General features: G+C 36.4%; 1 protein-coding gene across 7 annotated transcripts in view; it reads left to right on the forward strand.

The window, feature by feature from the left end:
* RAPGEF6 (Rap guanine nucleotide exchange factor 6) overlaps nt 1-26,693 on the forward strand; it is a 196,634-nt gene that overhangs the window by 105,236 nt on the left and 64,705 nt on the right. For all 7 annotated transcript variants that reach the window (XM_032425417.1, XM_032425422.1, XM_032425416.1 and 4 more), the window contains 8 exons: nt 4,196-4,373; nt 6,388-6,524; nt 9,706-9,864; nt 10,451-10,603; nt 15,185-15,349; nt 18,200-18,307; nt 20,391-20,594; nt 23,240-23,348. In XM_032425417.1, the coding sequence (XP_032281308.1) occupies nt 4,196-4,373; nt 6,388-6,524; nt 9,706-9,864; nt 10,451-10,603; nt 15,185-15,349; nt 18,200-18,307; nt 20,391-20,594; nt 23,240-23,348 (1,213 nt within the window). The remainder of the gene's footprint in view (nt 1-4,195; nt 4,374-6,387; nt 6,525-9,705; nt 9,865-10,450; nt 10,604-15,184; nt 15,350-18,199; nt 18,308-20,390; nt 20,595-23,239; nt 23,349-26,693) is intronic.

Here is a 26,693-nt window from a genome sequence, read left to right on the forward strand (position 1 = left end):
GACATTGGCCTGTGTATATATACCCTGGCCAGTGACAGTTGAGGTAGTTTGTCTGATCATCCAAATTTTGGCACTGCATAGATTTTAAAATTGAACACCTAATCCAGTCATGGCTTCTAACAATATAAGTAAAGCCCTGTGAAATAATGCAATTATTTTTAATTTGGTGGTTTGAGGGGAAGAGAGAAGAGAGTCGAACAGCAGTTCTTAACAAGAAAACTGTTGACACCATTTTATATGGCCAAATGTGTGGCTGTGCTCCTATGCATTTCCTTCTTGAGAGTTTTCATGTTTAAAAATAAAAGTCCTTGGCTCTCAAGGAAACTTCAAAAAAAAAAGCATTTACCACAGTCTGGGTAAAATGCAAGTAATCTTTCGGTATGAATATGTTTCTAATCAGATTAGCTTAAAATTTAGCTAAATTTATGCATTAAGATGTTAGATTGTTCTTGGATCAAATATTTTATGTATCCTCAAAGAGTACACGAGATAAATAAGGAGTGCTTCTTTCTGACTACTTTTTCTATTTATTTCAGTCTGTTTATAACAGCAAGAGCTGGAATATTGTGAAATAAAGCATTTGTCTTTTCATTAACTTGTTTTTTAGAAACCTGAGGCATACATTCATCCCCCATCCATCTTTTTTAGTTTCTGTGTGGGAAGTAAAACATGGTGCTAAAAATCCCAGTGCTTCAGTTACTATCTCTATGGCAGCATGAGTCCTTAATTCATAACTCTACCGTCAGTCTCTCTAAAACCGGTGCCACATTTCCACTAGGATGTTCATTTGACACCTCAGCTAGCTTTGCAATACCATACTTTAATATGCCATACTTCTACTTTAATATTTCTGTCAAAAGTATATCTGTGTGCTAGTCAAAAATCTCATTTATCTTTGACTACCCCCATTTTAACGTGGCGCTGGATTTCACGACCCTTAGATGATGACCTGAGCCGAAATCAAGAGTCAGTCGCTTGATGGACTGAGCCACCCAGGTGCCCCTACTCCCATTTTTTAAACTCCCACATGAGTTAAATTACAAGAATTGTGTGACTTGACTCATATATTTAAAGTTTCAGAGTTTCACCGTTATCTAACTTATACACTTCATTTCATTTCTTATTTGTAGTCACATTCTAAGCCTTCCACTTCTAACCACAATCTGCAAATCTGGCTTTCTGTTCCACTGTACCCGACTTGAACATTCTGGATTCTGGTCCATGACAAAATACATGTTTTATTCCCTGAACATGTTTGCTTCGTCCTAGCCCTGTGTTTTAGTTATGCTCTTCTCTCTGCAGTTTCACCTTGATGACATTTTCATATCGTCTCTCACGTCTTGGAAACCCACAGCAGTTTTTCTGTGGATCACGAGTGGAAAATTTGTGCAGGCAGGGTGTTTCTTGTGTATTCCATGCTGAGTTAGCGCACTGTTGGCACTTAGGAAGTAATCTAGAATTTTTTTTTTTAGTTGAGTTACATTTGAAAGTAGAAACCAGTATTGTTCTTAGTAATTAAAGCTTGATTATATCCAGGGCAAAGGAGGCTTTACTTGAACTGCCTGACCTATTGTAGAGAATATGGAATGGGCTATTCTGGACAGCATTACTGTGAAGGATTAATTTTACAGCATTCTTGCTCTGGCCAAAGAGATAAAGAGGAAACATAAGGCCTAAGTGGTACATGTAAAAGGTTGAATTAAGTACTCGGAATGCAAAAAAGAGAAGCACTGAAAGTTTAAGGTTAATATTAGGCTTAATATTTTCTCTAAACTTGAAAATGTGGTTTTTGTAAGTTTGTATAACTTTTCATTCCAACCTGTAGTTCCCCTCATTCTTTATCTAGATGCAAACAGGAAAAGGATATCCTCTGGTGGTTTATTTGGGGAAGGCAAAGTCATCAGAAAAATCATCTCAGACTGTTTGCCTCACCAAATTATATTTACACATAAACACAGACATACATTATACTGCAGGAAAGGAAAAACACAAGTTTAATGAACTTGCCTTATTAGCTGTTTCACCAAAATACCTCCCCCCCCACCCTGAACTTAATTTATTATAATCTTCTTGAGGATCTACTGTAATCCAAGTGCTAGGATAAAGTAGTTGAAAGACCAGGGCTGATCTTCTCTGTACCCTGTCTTTACAAATGTGACATATATGTTGATGTACACTTTTTTTTTGTAATAACCGTTGATGTTATCTTATTAGTCTCTTAGACTCTCTTAAATTTTCTTTATGGCCTTATTCTTTCCTTGCTTCAGTTTGGGGTAGTTTTTATTGCCCTTCTTCAAGTTTACTCTTACAGTTTCCATTTCTTTACTTAGATTTCCCATTTTCACTCTGCTTATGTTTCTGTCATTCCTGGGTCTCTTTATACTGATTGATTTTTCTCCTGGTTATGTATCACATTTCCCTCCTTCATCTATCTAGTAAGTTTTTATTGTATGCTGGACATTGTGAATACTACATTTTTAAAAAAATTCCCATCTAGTTATTAGAGAATTAAACTCTGCCAACAAACTGCATCCTCAGAAATACCATGCAATGACTTCTAGTCCTGATGGTCATCATATCTACCTTCACCTTAAAAGACCTGACTTGGCTTTGCTCAGTCAAGAAATAAGACCTTGGATTCTACATAGCTCGTTTTATTTACTTATTTTTAAATTACAAAATCCTTTTTAATTGCCTAGCATGTTTTTGGCTGCTCTTTCTTTACTATTTTTAATTCTTATTTTGCCACCTTATCCTTCTTATATACTTTTAACATTTTAATAGTTTAATGTGATATTATTCATCCTTTTTATTGTACTTTGACAAAAGTACAGTTAAAGAAGACATTTGTAAGGATAGGTTACATTCTTTCCTTTGCAGATGTCCTTAAAAGATCCCTAAAACAGTTCCTTTCGTACCCTTCTCACAATTCCTACCCATGATTTCCATTCTCCCTAAAGAATTTTCCTCTTGTCTTCACTTCTCACACAGATGACAGTAAACCTTGCCTGTTGTCCACATAAATGAGTTGAATCTTCCTTATTTTTGCTATGAACCATCTTTTTACCAGATATAATCTAAAAGGTTTGGAGACTATGTTGAAATAGTCTGGGTCATGGGATGAAAACCTGAAATCGTGAAGACAGTGGCTTAAGAACCCAAATTGATAAAGTAGATTATCCTTAAATTTTGATAAAGTGTAAAAAGGCTACTTTGGGGTGAGCTTTTATATTCTGAAAAATTAAGTAACTGTCAAGAATATTGCTTTAGTGTTTTTAACACTAGTTTCTTGGATTGAAATCCGTGTGTGTAAATAAATGAGGTTTTTGAAAGTCATTTTAGCATGTATACATTTAAATTAAAACTTTTTTTTTTTTAAAAGCAATAATAACCTGCTAGCAAGTTTGTGGTTCCAAGGATATATATTCAGAAGTGATTCCACTTAAACTCTAAAGTTCTGTAGCAAGAAAGTAGAGGCAGTTTTGGCCTCAAGGAACCTGGTTGTTTGCCAGGTGTGTGCCCTTGTCTTGTCTGCCTAGTCCTCTGGCACCTTGTAGCTTGCTTCAGTATGTCCCAATTATTTATTATTTCATTATTTTCTATGATGATTTTTAAATTGACTATGATTGACATTTAAATTTACAGTTATTAAGAAATCTGCTAGTTCCCTTATAAATATCTGAGACCAATATATTTCCAAAGTTGAGGTTGTAAGTGTAAGCTTATTTTAAACATTGGTTGCGATAATCTCAGCTCTTCTTCCTAATACAATCATGGTTGCCTACCTTACTGGACTCTAATCTTTGTGGTGAAAGACTATCTTATTTGCAACACCCAGCACAGACAAACAGATACTCATAAAATGATTGTTGGTAAACTGTCTCTTTCCTGCACTTCATGTTTTAGGAACTGTTATACTTCTAAGAAATACACATGTTATTTGGAAAACAGGTATTAATCCAGGTGTTTACGTCTCTTGACCATTTTATAAACTTGCTCAGATTTATCATCTGGATATCACCATGAGCCTGTCTTTTTGGGCAGAGAGAAGCCTTTTATAAATAAGTATTGTTTTGCTTTTGATACAACACAGTATTGCCTGATTCTTTATAGAGTTAGGGAGGAGTAGTTTTGATTAATTCAGGCTGTGACATACAATTTTTATAACATAATCGATCAAGATTTCTTTCTGTAGGCTACGGAAAGTGAGGTAGGAGATGTAGATTTAACACGTCTCCCAGAAGGACCCGTTGATTCTGAAGATGAAGAAGAGGAAGATGAAGAGATTGATCGAACAGATCCACTACAGGGGCGAGATCTTGTTCGAGAATGTCTCGAGAAAGAACCTGCAGACAAAACTGATGATGACATTGGTAAGAAATGCATCTGTTCACAATACGAATTTTAAAGTTTTATTTATATATAGTTAACTTCTTGCTGCATAACAAAATACCTGATGCTTAGTAGCTTAAAATAACATGTTTATTTTCTCATAGGTTTCGTGGGTCAGGAATTCCTGAGCAGCCCAGCTGAGTGGTTCTGGCCCAGTTTCTCATGAAGCTGTAGTCAGGCTGTCAGCAGGGGTTACAGTTGGGTTAACTGAGGCTTCACTGGGCTGAGCTAGAGGATATACTTAGGGTGTGGCTATTCACATGGCTTTTAGTACAAGACCTCAGTTCCTGCTGTGTGGGCCTCTCCATGGGCTCTTAAATATTCTCACAGTGTAGCAGTTGGTTTCTCCCAAGTCAGGTAATCCAAGGGAGAGTAAGGCAGATGCCACATTATCTTTTATGATTTTGCCTCAGGAGTGTCACACAGAGTAACCGTAATATAATATGGGAGGGCACTGCATAAGATCATGAATAATAAGAGCTTTGGAGCCATCTTGGAGGCTGGCTGCCCCAATTTGAGAGTTTGTTTGGAAGATACAGCAGGGGAGTATAGCTAGTGGTATACCATTGACCAAATAATAGTCATCCTTTATCGGGGAAGTTCATCCTCTTGAACTGAGCGCACAACTTGCAGAGGGCTGCACGTGAAACAGTCAGGGAGGAAGGGGACACCTGCCTAGCCAGGCAGATCATCTCAATCAACGCTGGTGGTTACTGGGGTGATATATGTCACAAGCAGATAGCCCTCATATTCTGGCTGCTCCCAATTATAAAACAAAAGCTTGACTGCATTAAAGTAATTTCCCTCTTCATGACCATAAGGTATTTAAGATACAGTACAACAGTGTCTGATGTCTAGCTTTTTAAAAATTTTTCACATGTTATCAGAAGTCATCTTTTTACTTGTCTAGCTTGAAAAAAAATGTATATAATTTTTGGATAAAAGTTTATGAATTTTCCTTTTATTTCTTACAGAACTAATCACTTTGGGAGGTTGAATAATACTAAAGATGCTAATGTTTTCTTTAAGAACAAAGATTACTTAGTGTCATTATATATTGTTAGGATTCAATTAAGATTTTATCCTAGACTTTCCTTTTATAATAGCCATATTGCTGTCATTCAAATCAGAAGATGCTACTACTAAAAATCATAATCTGTGTGAGTAAAGATCAGTACATTTGAACATTCCTTGCCATTCTAATGACATAATATTGTTAATTAACTTGCAGTATAGACTCATGTTATGAATAGTACCTGGACAGAAACTGAAAGTGCATTTTTAATGATAAAGAATTGTATATGGTGCTCTTTTCACAGTTTTTTAAGAATTGAAATATAATTATCTCCCAGTTATCTGGGTAAATAGCACCTTATAGTTAATTCTTTTTCATCCCTTAGCTGACTGCTTGTATATGTGTTTCTCCTTTATATTTATCTTAACTACTCATGTATCTGTACCAGTAATGTTGCCCTAAGGCAGGCACTCATAAACATTTGTTGGTTATAAAGAGAGTTACCTTGCAGTTGCTTCAACGGTTTGGAACGAGAACTCAAATTTGTTATCCTTCGTTGCTTAATTGTTGACATTTATTAATTTTTTTTTTTTATTCTATCCCGATAAGAACTAGAAAAAAGACTTTTTTGCTAATCTGTTAGATGGAAAGACATCACTAACTTAACACCATGGAGTGACATCTCAGAGTAGGAGATGGGTTTCTGGTTCTCTCTGGAGGTTGTGAATTCTGGGTATCTTCCAATATGCCTATTTTTTGGTGTGATTCTGAAATATCTGTTAAATCATTGTTTTGTTTTGTTTTTTTAACCGACAGTCATCTCATACCTTGGTTGCTCAATGTTAACAGATAAATTCATAAGTTGATTAGAAAATTGGGTATTCAGTTTTAGATTTTACTGGATCTTTAAAGTATAGTCTTCGATGGTGTCTATACCAAAATTTCTTTTTCTTTTTCTTTTCTTTTTTTTGTTTTTCTAGAACAATTACTGGAGTTTATGCACCAGCTCCCTGCTTTTGCAAACATGACCATGTCTGTAAGGAGAGAACTCTGCTCAGTGATGATTTTTGAAGTGGTAGAGCAGGCTGGAGCTATTATTCTTGAAGATGGGCAAGAGGTAGGCTAGCAAATAAATGTTGCATATTATTTAGTGTGGGAGCTAATTTTTAGAATGATTTAATTTCTATAAACTTATGTAAATCTTGACTTTTGAAATTTATATGATTTTTTACATGAATGCTGAGTTTGGGTTTGCTGTAATTTCTAAAAATAACAAGTTTTTATTTTTGTTTTGGCTTTACGTTGTCTTAATTTTTATTTCCCAGCAGTGAACCTAGCATAGAATAGATGTTCAATAAATAACATTCATTGAACCAAATTTGTTTTTACTTCTCAAGTTGTAATACTTAAAAAAAATTCTTAATCATTCTATTTGTATATTTATGTCTCTATTTAAAATATTTACTCACTCTCCTTATCCATTTTCTATGTTATACATTAAAAAAAAAAAGAGTAAAACATATTGATATCTATGCCTCCTGGTGAATTGCTGTCAGTTGAGGCATTTATGTGGTGGCAGTTCTATGTTTAGAAATGTTTGTCTGGTAATCTTGGGTAGGTGAGGGGAGGATGCAGAGGAATTACTGCTGTTAGGAATTACTTCAGTTTTTCTTATCAAACTGATAAAAATGCTGACATATCAGTCAATGAAAATTGTCATATACTGCTAGCTGGAATATAAACAACATTTCTGGAAAGTCTTTTAGAAATTTTTAACATGGGCCTTGAAGAATTAACAGTCTCTATCCTGTTTCACTCATTATGAGTGTCTTTGTTCAGTACATAATATAAAACTCAGAGTTAATGCCAAAAGATGTTCATTGCAGCATATTTATGTTTATTGGAAATGACTAAAATGTAATTCAGTAATCAGTTGTTAATTATTTTATGCCTACAAATGTAATATGTAGGTATTCAAGTATTTTAAAATTTGATGGAATCTTTCTGAAAGCAGGGGCCTTATCTCTAGCTTTATTTACATGTTTTTTCCCATATCCTAAACATCTGGCAGGATATACTCAAGAAAAGAAGTTTCTCCCTCTTTTGCTGTGTCTCTGTCAAATAAGTAAAATCTTTTAAAAAAAGGGGGGGGGCAAAGATACAAATGTAGGGATCCGAAGGGGTACGTGCACCCCGATGTTTATAGCAGCAGTGTCCACAATAGCCAAACTGTGGAAAGAGCCAAGATGTCCATCGACAGATGAATGGATAAAGAAGATGTGGTATATATATACAATGGAGTATTATGCAGCCATCAAAAGGAATGAGATCTTGCCATTTGCAACGACGTGGATGGAACTGGAGGGTATTATGCTGAGCGAAATAAGTCAAACAGAGAAAGACATGTATCATATGACCTCACTGATATGAGGAATTCTTAATCACAGGAAAGTGAGGGTTGCTGGAGTGGTGGGGGGTGGGAGGGATGAGGTGGCTGGGTGATAGACATTGGGGAGGGTATGTGCTCTGGTAAGCGCTGTAAATTGTGCAAGACTGTTGAATCTCAGATCTGTACCTCTGAAACAAATAATGCAATATATGTTAAGAAAAAAAAAAAGTAGCAGGAGGGGAAGAATGAAGGGGGGGAAATCAGAGGGGGAGATGAACCATGAGAGACAATGGACTCTGAAAAACAAACTGAGGGTTCTAGAGGGGAGGGGGGTGGGAGGATGGGTTAGCCTGGTGATGGGTATTAAAGAGGGCACGTTCTGCATGGAGCACTGGTTGTTATGCACAAACAATGAATCATGGAACACTCCATCAAAAACTAATGGTGTAATGTATGGTGGTTAACATAACAATAGAATTTAAATAAATAAATAAATAAAATCTTTAAAAAAAAAAATAATGAAAGATTAATAAATAATAAAAATAAATAAATAAAAATACTCCCAAAAAAGGAGGGGGCGCCTGGGTGGCTCAGTCGTTAAGCGTCTGCCTTTGGCTCAGGTCCTGATCCCAGGGTCCTGGGATCGAGCCCCTCATTGGGCTCCCTGCTCAGTGGGAAGCCTGCTTCTCCCTCTCCCACTCCCCCTGCTTGTGTTCCCTCTCTCACTGTCTCGCTCTGTCAAATAAATCAGTAAAATCTTCAAAAAAAAAAAAAAAAGTTTCATGAACAAATGAATTATAGTATTAAATTTTCTTAAAAGGCAAGACAGTCTAATAACTATTTCAACAGTATAAAGTAATATAAACAGAAACTAAACTTCTAACAACATCTATGTAAAATGGAATTTTGAAGAACTTTTCCACAAATTTTTGTATTCTCTTAATTTTCCACAGTTCTGTTAGCAAAAATTTGTTGTGTGCCTACTTTGTGCTGGGTACTGTTCTAGACACAGGGAGTGTAGTGGTGGAAAAACTAGACACAGTCCTTGTTCTCAAGTAAATTATATTATCCACAAATTGCACAGTGAGTGAATTTCATATTTGAAATAACCCAAAGACACGCTTTTGAAAAAAAATTTTTTGCTACTGATTCTCCTTCAGAACTGATAATCCAGATTTCCCTTGAATCACCTTTAAACTGTTGAAAGCGTAGGCTGATAAGAGGTATACTAAAGGAGAATAAGTGGTCGTTCACTGATACATATTGAGTTAACTTCTAGGAGCATCATATGTTGCTATATAAATGAAGGCAATATTTTCTTAACATTAAGAGAAATTTTCAGTATTTTGTCAACTGTGCCTTAAAATTCAGGGTTTTAGTTGTCTTTCTGAATTAATTGCTGCCTACCTTTTTTTTTTTCTTTTGAGCGCTGGCCATGCCCTAGGCACTGTTCTGAGCACTCAGTGTGTATGTAGCTTAGTATGTATAAACTCGTTGCATTAAGACAAAGGTCCTACGATAGGTACTCTTGTTAAGCCCACTTAGAAATCAAGAAACGGGGGCACGGAGAGGTTAAATAACTTGCCCAGAGTCACTCACCCTGTTAGTGGCAGGGTTTGAATACAGATTTCAGGAGCTTGTGGTTTTAACCATTACATCATTTTTCTCCGAGTAGTTGGTCAATTATGAAGGTCCCCCTGATGTCATTTGGTGACTAAAAGAAGAAGGAGTAAAATAAGCTTTATTAGTTTGCATAGACAGGCATAGGTTGTTTTCTGACAGTATAAAGTAATATAACCAGATCTTTTTCTTTTTAAAAATATACAAGTTCTATGTGTTGATTATTTTTCAAAGTTAACGTATAACTATCTTTTTAAAAAGATTCTTAAAACCTTTTTTTCCTCTGTAGCTTGACTCATGGTATGTTATTTTAAACGGCACTGTAGAAATCACTCATCCAGATGGAAAAGTTGAAAATCTCTTTATGGGAAATAGTTTTGGAATTACTCCCACTCTGGATAAGCAATACATGCATGGAGTTGTTAGGACTAAAGTAGATGATTGTCAGGTAAGTTTATCTCTTTGCTCTTGTATTCTCATTTGTTGATTTAAAATGGCCGAGACTGTTTTTTCTTCCTCAAAATAAAATAGCTTGATTTGAGAATTGGGAGTTTTCAGAAGCTCACAGTTAATAAAAGGAAACTAGATTTTGTGTCTGACTCAAACATTTGTGGAATTGAACAAAGTATAAATTTTTAGAAGAGATTATACGAAATGTTGGTTTGTTAAATCTCTGTTGGGTAATAGCCAGCCAGTTTAGTCCTTTTTTTTTTTTTTTAAATAAAGGGAAGAAATAGGAACTTCTCAGTTGTTTCTAACTTACTCCTGCTTCATGTTTTCTTTGCCTAGCGTCAGTTTTGAGAGAAGCAGATGTTCACTTCTCCTTTTAGAGCAGAATTCAAAAGGATTTAACCTCTTTGGTCTCTTTGTACGTGAATTATTTATTTCACCTTGATTTTTGTTAAGGGTTAAAGGGATTGACTAAAAGAGAACTGATGCCACTCGATTTCTTACCTTTGTGCTCTGCCTTGGTGCATAGTGATATATTTAAGTACTACAGGTTCATTAACTGTCCCCATGTTATTCTTGGACAGTTTGTCTGCATAGCCCAGCAGGATTATTGGAGAATTTTAAATCATGTGGAGAAAAATACCCATAAAGTTGAGGAAGAGGGAGAAATTGTTATGGTGCATGAGCACCGTGAATTAGATCGGAGTGGAACCAGGAAAGGACACATTGTAATCAAGGTGGGTGTTTTTATTTATTATTCTAGTCACTGATAGAATAAAGCTTTCTTGTTTATAAGGCTTTGAACAACACTTTTTGTGCAGTGCAAGATAATTCACTAACTTTAGAATGTGTTGGTTTTGCTTTTTTCTACGTTGGTTTTTACACATTTTAATAAGCGTGACATTGCCATTTAATATCAGTATGGGTAGGATATTATTTTAGAATACACTGGTCAAAGTTTTCCTTTCCAAATTCATTTTATGATCCATTGACAATGGGAGTTAATTTCATCAAACACAGCAGTAAGCCAGAGAAAGAAATACCATATGATTTCACTCCTATGTGAATTTAAGGAAGAAACCCCTAATGGACATTAGGGGGTGGGAAGGCAAACCAAGAAACAGACTCTTAACTGTAGAGAACAAACTGAGGGTTGCTGCATGGGGAAGTCGTTGGAGAGATGGGTTAAATGGGTGATGGGTATTAAGGCGGGCACTTGTTGCAATGAGCACTGGGTGTTGTATGTAAGTGATGAATCACTGAATTGTACACCTGAAACTAATATTACACTGTATGTTAACCGGAATTTAAATAAAAACTTTTGGAACTTAAAAAAAAAAAACAAAACAGCAGTATTTAGAAACAAAACAGAAAATGAAAGGACTAGGGGTGCCTAGGTGGCTCACTTGTTAAGCGTCTGCCTTTGGCTCGGGTCATGATCCCAGGAGCCCCACATCGGGCTCCGTGCTGTGTGGGAAGCTTGCTTCTCTCTCTCCCACTCCCCCTGCTTGTGTTCCCTCTCTCTCTTTGTCTCTCTCTGTCAAATAAATAAATTAAAATCTTTAAAAAAAAAAAAAATTAAAGGACTAATCACAAAAGTATGAAACTGGTAGATGAAGATGCAGAGTGCTTACTGGGTATTTATGGCATTGAAATAGGCATTATCTTCTCTGAACCTCAGTTTTCTTATCTGAAAATGATATGACAGGGCTTTATTAGGACTAAATGAGTAAACCAAAAGCCTTAGACATTGTAGAGTCTGAATATTAAACCCCATACTGTTTTCTGTAGCTCCCTCTCCCCTACCCTTCGTCCACTTGCCCCCTTGTCTCCCTCCTCCCCCTCTCCCAATACCCTGTCTCTTGGAAGATCTCTAGATTGTAAAATAGAGAAATTATAGTTGAAATAGAGGAAATAAAAAGGTATAACCATTTCTCTTTTCAACCTAGTCTTGGTTGCAAAATAAATAAATGTGTTGTTATTCATTACAAATGCATGAACTTACTAAATAATGTGAAGGACTGATGTCAGATCCATTTTTCCTCAGGAGTCAGGCTATTCTGCAACACTTTTTCTTTTCCTAAACTGATAAATACAAGCTTTATATGTAGAAAAGATGAACATATGGGTGGATTGCCATAGACTATCTTTTTGTGGGGGTTGATGTTTTTTTAATTCTTTAAATAATTACAACCTTAGATAATAGTTGCAAGAACAGTATTGCACTCCCTCACTCAGAATCCCCAACTGCTCGTTAGCATTTCACTGCACTTTCTCCATTGTCAGCGATCTTTCTCTGAGTCGTTTGAGAACAGTCTGCAAGCCTGATGCATCACTCCTAAATATTCCATTGTGTATTTCCTAAAAACAACACTCTCCAACACCATGGAACCCTTCAAGTTGGGAAATAAAAATTGATACAGTGCAATCATTCAGCCCACAGACCCTATTTAGATTTTCACCGACTATCCCAGCCATGGTTTTGTCCTTTCTCATCCAGCGTCTCACCCAGGAACAGTTCATATTCTCAGCAGTTATAAAGAATACGCACCTTTTATTCTGTAGTGTCATCTTCCGTGTGGATCTTTCCAGTGTTTCCTCATGAGCAGACACAAGTCATGCTTTTCTGGCAGGAATTCCACAGAAATGATATCCTATTCTTCTCAGTGCATCATATCAGGGAGCATATAATGTCAGCCTGTCCCACCATTGGTGAAATCTACCTCAATCATCTGGTCATGTTGCTGTCTGTCACATTTGTTCACTATCAAGTCACCATTATACCCTTTGTAATTGTTCAGTGTTTGGAGGAGAGATATTTTGACATAGTGTCAGTAAATCCTGCTAACTTCTGTCCTCCAGTCTTCCATTGACTTCTGCCTGAAATGGTGATTCCCCCCCCCTTTTTTTTTTTACATTTATTATCTTTTTCTCTAAGGATGAATATTATCTTTTCCCCCATCAACTCAGTTATTCTGGTGTGGATTTGTGTGTTGTACTCTCTCACCATCATTGTTGTTCCAGTGGTCAGGTTGTCCCAGATTTGGCCAATGGGACTTTCATAAGGCTGACTCCTATATCCTTTTGACATGTCCCCATCATTTTTTGAGAGCTTTCCTATTATCTGGCAAAACAAGGTGTTCAGGCTCATCTTGTGCTTTTCCTGTTCCAGCTTTGGAATCAGCCATTTCTCCAGAGAGCCCTAGATCCTACTAGTGGAGAATAGCATTTAAAAACTAAGATCTTTGGGGAGCCTGGCTGGCTGAGTTGGTGGAGCATGCGACTCTTGATCTTAGGGTTGTGGGTTTGAGCCTCAATTGGGTGGAGAGATTACATAAAAATAAAATCTTTTAGGGACGCCTGGGTGGTTCAGTTGGTTAAGCGTCTGCTTTCGGCTCAGGTCATGATCCCAGGATCCCGGGATCGAGCCCTGAGTCGGGCTCCCTGCTCAGTGGGCAGTCTGCTTCTCCCCCTCCCGTTGCCCCCTCCCACTGTGTCTGTCTTTCTGTCTCTCTCTCTCTCATGCTGTCTTGCTCACTCTCTCAAATAAATGAATAAAATCTTTAAAAAAAACCCAACAACCACCACCCAAAATCTTGGCACTTAGTCTTTCATTCCTACTTAGGTGTCATTGCTTTTAGTATATGTGCTGCCGAAGCGAGCACGGTGTCATTGCTTTCAGAACCTCTGATCAGACACAGCAAGGAAAGATGTGTATTTACTATATAGTATATTTATATTAAATGTATATTTACAGTAAATGCATATGCATATATAACTTTGTATATGTCTCCATCTATTTGTAATAATCATGAGTTCATACGAGCATACCCAGTTCCATTGCTGTACCACAGTGTTTCCTGTCCTTTCTCTTTTCATATTTGTAAATGCCTTCTCCTGCAGTGGCTCTTGTTATGCTCTGTGTATTTACTTACTTGCTCATTGTAACCAGTCTCTATCATGCTAGTGTCACCATTTCAGTCATCTCCCTTGCCTGCCAACTCTGCTCACCCTGTCTCCCAGAATCCCACCTTGTTGGATACTAGTGAGCCCTTCGGTGACATGCTTCTGCATGACTATGGGGCTCACCTTTAAATATAGTTTTGAATATATGGCTTAGTGTCTGCAGGTATCCTGCCCCATTGATTTAGCTAGTCAGAATAATAAACTTTCTTTAACATATTGATCACTTCCTCCCCCGACTTAATTATACATAAATCTAAGAACCAGGTTTAAATACCTCAACTCAAGATTGGCCTTTGAAAGTTAAGCCCAATTTGGTACTCTTTGACTTAGATTGTTTTGGAGGGTGGAAGAAGAATAGGAATGACCTGTGGTTGCCTTGTCCCTTAAATATGTTATATGAAAAACCTTACTTTGATTTCCTTCTAGAGAAATGATTTATATACCTTTTTTAAAGTAAATTCTTAGATAACATTGTTAGTATTGATGTATGTTTACCATACAGTTATTCTCACCAGTGAAATTGTTTGGGTGAATTGAAATTTGAGGTTATGTACAACAGTTGGTTTTTATATTTGGTTTAACATCTGGTTTATCTTTACATTTGTTCTGTGTACACACTTTTGAAAAGGCTGCAAAGGTAATAAATTTTAACATTGATTCAGAAGCTTAAAGCAGAGCTGTAGATAAATGTTGTTTACATTCCTTTTTATAAATCTGGAGACAGGCAAGCAGTTAAAACTCTGAATTAATGTAAAAACTATATATAGAACTTCTGGTTCCTCTCAAGATGGTGAACTAGCATGGAGAAACTATAGAAAAAGAAACTTCTTTTCTAGGAAGTAAAAACAACAAAACACACTGTCTTGAACTGGTACGTTGTTCCTATAGCCTGGGGCAGAAGAGATTTGAAGATGATTAAATTTAGAGGAAGGGTTTTTTTGTTTTGTTTTGCTTTGTTTTGTTTTTTAAGTTTAACTCTGACTTATTCCATCTGGTGGCTTAAGGTGTCATTCCCCCCCACCCCCAGCCCAATTGCAGGAAAAGGCCACAACAGGGGTAAATCACTGAATTTCAAAAGCCCTGCTAGGATAAAATGACAGTTAAAACAGCTAATACTGAGTAAATGCTGTTGGGTATTTTCATCCTCTGCCTTTTCTCTCTTTCAACCTCTGGGTGCTGGTGGATTGCAACCTGTAAAGACTACCTTCTCCCACTGCTAAGTATTTTAACAGTGAAACTCTGCTTTGAGGAATTGTGTAATAGAGTGACTACAAAGGGAAGTAATCAGTAGAGTTCTTTGTTTCCTCGGCTATTTGTTTATTTTATGATCTTTTCTGTCCTTGGATTTTTAGGCAACACCTGAGCGTCTCATTATGCATTTAATAGAAGAACATTCTATTGTGGACCCAACTTATATAGAAGATTTCCTACTAACTTATAGGACATTTCTTCCAAGTCCTTTGGATGTTGGGATCAAACTACTGGAATGGTTTAAAATTGACAATTTACGGGATAAGGTTGGTTTTATAAATATGAAGGGCATGGAAGTGATTTTAACCTATAAATTTTATTCATAAAACCTTTTACTGTTGATAAATATTTATTTTGATAACAAAATTAACTTCACCTAAAAAACATAGCTCTACTTAGTTACTTTTGTGGAAAAAAGCATGTTAAAAAGTGGGTATAAGCCTTTAAAGTTAATAACTGAAATAGTCTGTGGTATAGTTATAAACTCAGAAAACATGAGAGCTGCATAAGAGTATTTTTGAACTTTATCAAAATGTTTGTTTCTGAAGGAGATCAGTAAAACACTTAAAACTTAATAGTTTAGAAAGAATATTCACCAAGTAAAATATTTTCAGGGGAGCTTAGATTGTTTGTAAGCCCCAAAATAGAAATATGTTGATTTTTGAGTTAAAGACTTCATAATCATTTTAAAACAATTAGTCTTTTAGATCTTAATATCTCTCTGTTGTGACTTATTTTAATCTACATTTGAGTATTTTTTTTTTTTTTGCATTAAACATTGTTTGCTATTTTAAATCATCTTACCTTATTTCACAGGCTGTTTGTACAATCAGTGGAAAGACTAGCAATACCTCAGCAAATTGGTAGGAAGTTACTTATTTTAAGAAAAATAAAAGTAGGGTCATAATTGCTTGGTATGTCTTTTTTTAAATTATTAACATATAATGTATTATTTGTTTCAGGAGTACAGGTATGTGATTCATCAGTCTTAAACAATACACAGCACTCACCACAACACATACTCTCCCCAGTGTCCATCATCTGAGTTATATCTTAAAAGAAATAATTAGATGTACCTGGACTCTGGGATTCCATTGTTTAGGAAACTAAAGTGTTTTAAACTACAGGCTTCCTCCCCACCCCCTTTGGAGTTACAGGTAGTTACTTGAGTGCCTGAGGAGATGAAGGTATGCTGAAGAATGAGCAAAAATATGAGCGAGGGACAACTAGATATTCACATGCAAAAGATGAAATTGGACCGTTACCTTACACCATATACAAAATTAACTCAAAATGAGTCAGAGACCCTAAATACAGGAGCTAAGACTATAAAACTCTTAAAAGAAGAGGTTAAAAAATCATGACTTTCTTAAACTTTTTTGTATTCATATGTATTGTTTAAATCTTTACAATGACATGTGCTGTTTTTACAAAAATAAAACCTTTTCTTTTAAAACTTAAAAAAAAGAAAAACCATGACCTTGGATTTGAGATATGCTATCCAAAGCACAAACAACAAAGGACAAAAAACAGATAAATTAAACTTCATCAAAATTAAAGCCTTAAATTGAAAGAAAAGACAAGTGGAATGGAAGAAATATATTTGCAAATCTTATATCTGATAAGGGTCTAGTATCCAGAATGTATAAAGAACCCTTGCAGTTCAACAGCAAAAAGAGAACACAACATAGAAATGTGTTTGCTAGCCATTTATATATCTTCTTTGGAAAATAGTCTATTCAAGCCTTTTGTCCAAGACTATTTTCCAAAGAAGATATATAAATGGCTAGCAAACACGTGAAAAAGATGTTCAACACCATTATTCATAGGGAAATGCAAATCAAAACCACAGTGAGATTCTCCTTCACACCGACTAGGATGGCTTTTAAAAAGGAAAGGAAGTAACAAGCATCGCCAAGGATATGGATGTGGAGAAAATGGAATTCCCATACATTGTTGGTAGTAACGTAAAATGTTATAGCTGCTCTGGAAAACAGTTCGGCATTTCTTCAAAAAGTAAAACTTAGAATTACCAGATAGCCCCACAGTTCTCCTCCTAGGTATTTATCCATAAGAACTGAAAACAGGTATGCAAACAGAAACTTAGATACAGATGTTCATAGCACTACTGACAATAGCCAAAAGGTAGAGACAACCCAAATGTCCATAAACTGGTGGATAGGTAACAAACTGTGGTATAGCCATGTAATGAAACGTTACTCAGCCGTAAAAGGGAAAAAGTAGTACCAAGCTGCAACATGGATGAACCTTGAAAACATAATGCTAAGTGAGAGAAGCCAGACACGAAAGGTCACATTTTGTATGAAATATCCAACATAGGCAAAATACACAGAGACAGAAAAGCATATTAGTGGCTGCTTGGAAAGAGGGCAGAAAGTGAGGTGGCTCCGTAATTGGAATGGGGTTTTCTTTTGGGGTGATAAAAATGTTCTCGAACTAGGGAGTGGTGATAGTTGCATACCATTCTGAATGTGCTAAATGCCACTGAGCTGTACACCTTAAAGTGTTTTAGATGGTGGCTTTTATGTGTATTCTACCACAGTTTAAAAAATATATAACTTAAGTTACTTCCATTTTTAGGTGCATGATTCAGTTCAGCTTCCATTAACTTTTCTGTTAATCTGTGACGCAAAGTAAGCAAATCACTTTACAGCTTTGAAAAGTCACAGCATAATGAAGTAAGTTCAGATGTGCTTATGTTAGGACTTTTGGTTAAACATGTGCTTGGCTATATAAACACTTTTGATACGATTGCCTCCCCTTAGAAGCTCACGTTTTAGGATACTGTCTGAGGTATACATCCTATGTACTTCTTACAGCTTAGCATGCAGGTTTGTGGTGGGTTTTTTTTGTTTGTTTTGTTTTTTCATGAGGGTGCAGTCTTGGCGCTCTGTGTTGCTTGTGTCCCCCAGGAAACAAAAGGTCAAAATAAACCATGCCTCTCTAAGAATGAACCTTTTGCATGCAGGATAGGGGGTGAAGGGATTAGCCATAAAGCTCCGTCCACCCTCAGTTCTTGGACATGCTTTTGGAATATACTTCTGCAGAAAGAATGCCTCTCATAACTGTATGCTCCCTCCTTCGTGTTTCCACAGGTAACACGGATTGTGTTATTATGGGTAAATAATCATTTTAATGATTTTGAAGGTGATCCTGCTATGACTCGATTTCTGGAGGAATTTGAAAAAAATCTGGAAGATACAGTAAGACTCAAAAGAATTTATCTTCTTCAAGGTTTAGGGATTTTCCTCATCCCCAAATAACAGCAACTCAGAACGACTTTTATCTTCTCCTGTGTCTTGAATGTCTGCTCTGAGTACTCCACATTTATATTCTAGATTCTGCTCATTCTCTGCCACTAACCCAAGCGAAAATCAGGCTTCCTCCTGACTCTTCTATTTTCGTTTTAAGACTAATGAGAATGCTATCTCCAGTCACCCAAGCTTATGAACTCTTGTGTATATGTGGGCCCCCTCTCTCTTTTCCTTGAATTCCCTGACCCAGGTGTTCATTCGTTGCTAAAGTCACCTAAGTCACTAATTGTGGCAGTACCCATATTCCCTATAGTCCCTTTCTCTCTGCCATTCCTTTCTCACTCCCCATTTAAAGCCTCATTTCATCATGCCTCATCTATTGTAATAACTAGCTAATTTTAGTTCTGGTATTTTTTCTAGTCCATTTTGTGTCGCCAAAGATTGTTTTTAAACTATAAATGAGATGAATATTTCTCTTTGTCAGTAAACTAAAGTATTTCCTACCAAAGTAATTCCTCATCCATATTCAGGTTCCTCACCTACATTTTCAGTCTTTTTATCTGTGCACCCTTGATTTTAACCAACCAGATTATTTTATATTCTTTACCAGTTCTCAGGTTTGAATTCTTTTCTTCTAGTGTTGCTATTTGAATTCTGTGCAACTTTCAAGGCCTATTTTATGTATCAGCGCTACATTAGGCATTCTGAGTCTCCCTTCTGCATGTGATTTCACTTGTTCTAAATATACAACACCTAAGATAATCCCCTCAAGGTCCTGTTAACTTTCACAGTTGCTATTTATAATTCCATTTACTCTGTCACATAAAAACTTTGAACTGCAACTGGATTTATGTCCTCCAACTTGAAATTTTAGGAAGTAAATTAATAATCAGCTCAGGAGTTAGTTTGCCTGAATTAACATTCAAATTATACCACTTGTTAGACATGTAAACTTGGACAAGTAGCCCAGCCCTTTATGCAATTGTCTTTACAAGTAGTAGCCCCTAGTTTCTGGGGATTGTTATAAGAATTATACTGAGCTAATGAATGTAACAATCTGGGGGGAAAAAAAAAACCTGGCACATTGCAAATGCCCAAGAACCATTGCTGTTACTCAGAGTGTAAGTGGATTGAGTTGGAAAAGGGACACATAGGCAGATTTCTGTCCGTTCCCTTACCTCTTAGTTCCTGTAGCCTTCTCAGCAGCCCTTCAGCTCTGTGCAAAATGGGAAGAATGAACAGAGACAGGAGAACTTGATTAAGAGGATGTAGAAGCTTACCACCATCATTTGGGTTTTCCATTGGGCTAATGGAAAATAGATATTGCCTTACAATCATGGGATTTCTTTTTTGATATCATTCAGTCATCAGGTATTTATTCAGTTCTACTTTATACTTCCAAGGTGTTGGGAGTATAGGATCAGAACAGGTGTAAGGCTTGGCCCCTGTCCTGAAGAAACTTTAGCTGCTTTTTATGGGCATGAGATTTACATATACTATGCTATTTGAGAATAGTTGAATATTAAATTGGTATTAAAATCTGAAAGTGAGAATATTACTAAGGTTAAGAAAGATCTAAAATAATATAGGAATAATAAACCCAGAAGAGGTAGGGACTTGAATGTATCTTTCAGTATGACTGTATTCAGAAAGGTGGTTCAGGTCTTTTAAGGTTTTAAATGAAGGTTTATAAAGATTCTGGATTTATGTAATAGCCAGGAGATGAGCAAGGTAGGAAAGTTCAGGCCATGAGAAGTAATGTTTTGTCTTCCCTCTCTAAATGAGACATCATTTTAAACTCTTTTCTAACCTGTGATGATCGAGCAGTTTTTAAAAATTGTATTGCGAGATCATCTTGACAGTGCTCTGGGGTGGAAGTTTTCCCTCCTGTTTTATTTATGCTGGCTTACATGTTCTTTAATCTGTATTTCATCAAGGTAACTCAGATTCTAATAATTTTAGGTGATTTTTAAAAGCCTATAGGAATAGATACATAAATTTATGTACATTATACCCTTTTTTACTTCTTTAGAAAATGAATGGTCATCTCCGGTTATTGAATATTGCCTGTGCTGCAAAGGCCAAATGGAGACAGGTGGTGCTGCAGAAGGCTTCCCGGGAGTCCCCTCTACATTTCAGCCTTAACGGAGGGAGTGAGAAGGGGTTTGGTATTTTTGTTGAAGGAGTAGAACCTAGTAGCAAAGCTGCTGATGCTGGACTGAAACGTGGTGATCAGGTAAGTAAATAACCACCCACATGAATTAAAACCTTTTTGGAAGTAATATGTCTGCTGCTTTTTTTCACATGTGATATTTCTTCAAGTAAGCATGATCAACTTAAGGAAATTCAAATAAAAATTAAAATGAGGGGTGCCTGGGTGGCTCAGTCGGTTAAGTGTCTGCCTTCAGCTGAGGTTGTGATCTCGGGGTCCAGGTATCGAATCCCTGCTCAGTAGGGAGTCTGTTTCTCCCTCTGCCCCCCCCCCACTTGTGCTTGCTTGTGTGCGTGCCCTCTCTCTCAAATAAATGAAATCTTTTTAAAAATAAAAAAAATAAAAATTTAAATGTAAGTGGCCAAAGATTACCATAAGTGATGGTTTCAGCTTAAAAGGTGTTCATCTGGTAACAGACCTACATCCATAAGCAGAGGAAGCCAGGTGAGAGACTAGGAGAAAGGAGACACTAGGAAGAAGTTGGTGGGGATTTATTCTCTCCATTAAGACTTCAGGTAGCTAAAGAGTGAGCAGTGTGTTCCCAGATGTGATTCCTGACAACCTTGTTACTAAAAAATGTAATTCCTAAGCCCACCTCGGTTCTGTTAATCGTACTAGTCACATTCTCCAGAGATGAGCTCTAGGAATCTGTATTTTTACCACAGCTCTCTAGGTGATTCTCAGGCACACCAAAGAGCAGTTTTTCAAGTTCAGGTGAATCACTTGGGAAGGTTATATTTTCCCATTTTAAAATTCTACTAGTTCATTTACTCATTTAGAATGTAGCTTTATTTAACTTTTAACCATACTAAGGCACTTTCCTTTTAAAATAATGAATGCATTCACATTATAAAAAGTTCTACACTGCAGAGCAGGGGTTCTCAACCGGGAGTGATTTTCTCCCTCAGGAAACATTTGGCACGTCTGGAGATATTTTTGATTCTCATGACCTAGGGGTTGCTACTCGCATCTAGTGGATAGAGGCTAAGGATGCTGCCGAGCAGCCTACAACACGCTGCAACAGCGCATCCCTCACAATAAAGAGTTATCCAGCCCAAATATCAAAGGGTTAAGAAACTGATTTAGAGTTATAATGATCCCCTTCTTCCCCTAAGGGAAATTTTGAAAAATAGAGATTTCTGGGCCTAACTCCGCTGTAGTCATTAAGAATATCTAGTAGCTAGAATTCTAGAGTCAGTGTATTTATTGTTCTAGTATTTTATTTTAAATACATTTAAGCATCTCATTCTTCACAGAAAAGAAAACCATAAAATCAAATGATTTCATTCTTGAGAGAAAATTTATCAGCTTTTTACTTCTTTCCTCAGTCTTCCCAGTTATTTTTAAATTATCTGAAATTTTAGAATAGCTATTAAGTCATTTTTAACATTGTTTATTTTAAGAATACTTTTGACATTTGCATTAAGTTTCATGAGTTTATCACTAACAACCTTGTAGACATTTATAACTGTCTTACTGATTTCATTGATCACCTCCATTTCATCTATGCCCTGTGTCTCCATTATTGTGTTTCATTTCACAGTAGTCTTCTAGTACTACTGGTACCTTTTCTAGTACTTTTCTCAAAAAGGGCCAATAGGTACTATAGTTTTATGTGTCCTTGCATGTCTGATAATGCTCTTGTTCAGTGGAGTATAATATTCTTTGGTCAGTTATTTTTTCCCTGAGAACTTTGATGTTAGAGAAAAGTATCACATTATTTTAGTATGGTCCAAGAGAAGTCCAAGCCAATCTTTATTTTTCTTTTCTGGCTTTGTTTGTTTGTACCACTACCCAGTACTACACAGTGATGCTTACAGATTCTTCGTTCTCTGTCCTTGGAATTCAAAATTTTCATTGGGCTGTGTTAAGTCTCTTTATTATCTTTTCATGGTACTAGATGAACCAGTTCAGTATGTAGACTCAAGACTTTTTTCAACTCTGAATTTTACTTCTGTGATTTTTTTTTTCTTTTCATAGTATTTTGCTTCTCAATCTTTCTTTTATCCTGTTGGAATCATTGTGTCAATCCCTGATATCTGTCCTGTACACTCCTTTTTTTTTTCCATTATGTTTATCTCTTTATCCTTTTTTGTTAGAACTGGTATTTTTTAAGAAACTTTATGTATGGTTTTGAGGTACAGCCAAGTTTGGGAAGCCCTGCTGTGAAGGTTGAGCCGTGTCATGTGGAAGAACTCATCACGGTGCTTTTTGCTTGACTTGCTGGTTCATTCATTGTCAGGAAATACATAGATGTCTTCAGAGTATCACTTTCGAATGAGTTATCTCTCTTAAATGCAGTAAATTTGCATTTAGAAATTTCAATAAAATTTGCGCATATATACACAGGCACTAATTTTTATCATCTGATCTGACATTAAAATTTTTCCTTCATATATAAGCCATACTGTGTTTTTTAAAAAAAAGTCTTTAATATGATCTTAGAGGGAATGCACTTTCAAAAAATGTTTTTAGTAGATATTCGGGGAAATACAGTAAAGAGAAAAATAATTAAGTAGTAACCCCACTTCTCACAGAGATAACCATTGTTCACATATGGTGGGTGCATTTTGTTCAAGTTTCATTTTTTTCACCATTAAACTTAAGGTTGCAGAAGTAACTAATATTGTTTTTGTCGTAATCTATGTTTTACAAATGCTTTTCTCAAGATAATGGAAGTAAATGGACAAAACTTTGAAAATATTACATTTGTGAAGGCCCTTGAAATTTTAAGGAATAATACTCATCTTGCACTTACTGTGAAGACCAACATTTTTGGTGAGTTTTGTTGTAAAAACTGAGGCTTTTTGTTTGTTTTTTGGTTTGTTTGGTAATAAAGAAAAAAGGTATTACAATGAAAAAAATAGTAAAATGTAAACAGGTTCTCTCTGAGCTCTTAGATAAACATTTTTAGGATCCTTGATGTTGAGATATGGTACTATGTATTCTAGAATTTTCGTTTTTCATTATTTGTATTATTTTGATGTTTTAGAAATAAGATTTAAAATAGGTGTAGAAGTATGTTCAGTTAGTCATTTATGAAATGTCTTCTGAGGAGGTATTATGTACTTTGCTGGGAGGCACAGTGAGTGAAACTTAGAATGATCTGAATGAAGCATAAAAGTCACAGTCGTTTATTTCCCCTGCTAATGTGCACATCATAGTACTGCTAAAGTTTTAACTGCCTTTCTGAAATAAAGTATGAATGCCAGATTAGCTGTTTCGTGAAAATAGAGGAAAACAATCAATGAACTCCAGATTTTTAATAATGGTGTACTCTACCTTTCCATGTAAAAATGCTGATTACTGTGTCTGCAGTGTGTTTTGATCATGCTTCTGTTTGAATGAAGCAAAGACTAAGCTTGTACTTGCATTTTGTTTTCTTTTAGGGAAGACTTACTGTAACTTCGTTTCATTAGATACTAGAGGATATTCTCTGAAATTCTGAGAAGGGCAACAATAAAAACAGTATAATAATTTGAAAATTATCAAAGAAAATTTAAGGGTCTTTATGAAGTAAGGGGGAAAAATTCATATAGGTCATTTTGGTTGCAATTTGAAAACTAGGAGTTGAATTTAAAAGCTGTGCCTATGGAAAAGGAAGTGTGTTTTATTTTTTCACTTTGACTTCTCCTTATACTGCACTTAGTCATAGTGAAAAATGAAACATTTGGTATTTTTCCTCTTTTCACTTGAGTCCTTTCTACTGAATTATGTCCTCTTAAATCTGATACATAACTGTCTATTTGCAGTTTCTCAGTACTATACTTTTTAGTGTAAAATAAGTAAGCCTTCACAGTTTCTGGATTTCTTGAGTTTGAACTAGTATCTAGAAACAAAACTTGTGGGTTAAATTTAAAAGATTCTGATTTTGTAAAAAGGAAAGCAGAGCTTGCTCTGACATTTGGAGCAAATGATTCTCCAAGCTTGACTTTCTCCAGCTGTATTTCCTAAGGCTCTTATACAGATCAAACACCTTTAAATTTTTGTGCCAGCACGTAATAATTACTAAATGGTATCAACTATTACGTATAAAAACATAGAGATAGTAAATTTGGTGGTTAATACCATGACCCCTGGAAGACAGAAAAAGGAGATCTGAAGGATATAAAAGGCAGGGAAGCCACAACCTTAGAACTCCTTGAGTGGTGAGAAACAACTGCCCAGCAGAACTCTAGATTGGATGTGGCACAGGGTAGGCATGATGTGGTACTGCAAAAGGGGCCCGTGTCCTCAACACCTTGTTCCTTATCCTAGGCAAAGTATGGTCAGCGACTTTTACCCCAAACAAAACACCTAAGAGTATCTTGAAGGAATATTAATAAAACATTTGTAAAAATGGAGCATTTTAGTCTGGATGTCATACCTGGAATAAAGTCCTAGTAACTCTGGCATTGCAATGAAGAAAAGTTGCACAGTTAGGTCATCCTGTATAGAACTCACAGTCAGAACACCTGCAAGTAGGAGGGGTCCCCGGGTGGCTCAGTCAGTTAAGCGTCTGCCTTCAGCTCAGGTCATGATCCCAGGGTCCTGGGATCGAGTCCCACATTGGGCTCCCTGCTTAGTGGGGCATGTGCTTGTTGCTTTCCTCTGCTACTTCCTCTGCTTGTGTGTGTGTGCGTGCGCGCATGCGTGTACTGTCTCTCTCTTTCTCAAATAAAATCTTTTTAAAAGAAAGAGAGAGAGAAAGAAACAAACACCTACAATTAGGAAAACTGACTAGAAGACAGATTTGTTTAGATGATACCAGAGCAAACCATATTTGGTCATTTTGTGTTAATTAAAACTGATAGCCAGGCATAGGAGAATCAGGATCATTGAGGAAGCATGGTGGGAAACCTAATAAGTAAGCTTACAGATTCTGGAGAAAATAGTTAAAGAAGAGAGAAGGAAAACATTTCCAGAACTGTGCTCAGAGAGATTTAAAAATTCATCTCTTAAAACAAGAACAGGGTATTAGGAAAAAAGGAACAGTCCCTGAGAAAGAAAGAACTCAGAGTGACTTAAAACATGGCAGCAAAGACAAAAACATTCTGTAGAGGGAGTAGGTAATAAAGTTGAGGAAGTCTCCCAGACTATAGAACAACAACAATAAATAGCATTGAGCATATTCCAGGAAATCTGAAAGAAAATGTGGAGAACAAAGTATTCATGCAACAGTAGTAGAGACTATCCCAGAGTGAAAGAAGGATGTGACTCTTCTAATTCAAAGGTCCACCTAAGATCTGTGCAAAATGAATTAAAGAAACTTGTTTTAACATTCTGTTTCCAGTATTGGCTGAGAACAACCAGGAAAGTTAGACTAAATATAAAAAGTAGCTACGACGAAGTATAAAAATTCAAGAAGAGAGCTGAGAACTACCTGACACAGAACAGAGAGAGAATCAGACCAGAAAGAGGTGAGCTGGAGCTATATGTGCTCTGGGACATTCACCAGTACAGAAAAGCACCGAGGAGACAGCCTTTTTGGGCAATGGACTCCCAGGAAAAGGCTCAAGAGTTGGAATCCTGCAGTTGCTAGGAGAACAAAGTCTGCATGTGTCACATCCCTCCCCCTGCACTGAAACTACCCCAAAAGGATGCCTTTTTTTCCATGGACATTTTCAGTCCATAGATTGTAGCTGAGAAAAGGAACTGCTGGATAAAATATTACAGGTTTCTAGTTTAGAGAGCCCACCAGGGCCAGACCACTCTCGCATAACAGCCTTTATTGAGGATTGGGACCTTGAACGGCTAACTCTGAAGAGGATGCGGGCTGTACTCTAAACAGCTCAGAAGGACCTCAAGTTTTGGCCCTGTCTCTAGCCCCAGATGTCAGGTGCCTGGCAAAAGAACATAAAAATCTTCTTTTGAGGATTCTAGCAGTAACCTCTTATTTGTAATAATAATTTTTCAAGTACAGAGTCAAGCAAACAATCAAAGATTTTGAGGCTCTCTTAAAAGTCAGTGTAATCCACAACCAACAGAAACAGAACTAGAGGAGCTCCAGAATATCAAACACAGACTATGAGGTAACTGTCTTATATCTGTGAAGATAAAAATCAAATTAAGGGTTCCATTTACAGGTGAGATGGAGTAAACACATGCCACCCTTTATTTCCCCACTAAGCTCAACAATAAAAC

The sequence above is a fragment of the Phoca vitulina genome, unplaced genomic scaffold (assembly GCF_004348235.1).
Source record: "Phoca vitulina isolate PV1807 unplaced genomic scaffold, GSC_HSeal_1.0 scaffold32, whole genome shotgun sequence".
Classification (NCBI taxonomy): domain Eukaryota; kingdom Metazoa; phylum Chordata; class Mammalia; order Carnivora; family Phocidae; genus Phoca; species Phoca vitulina.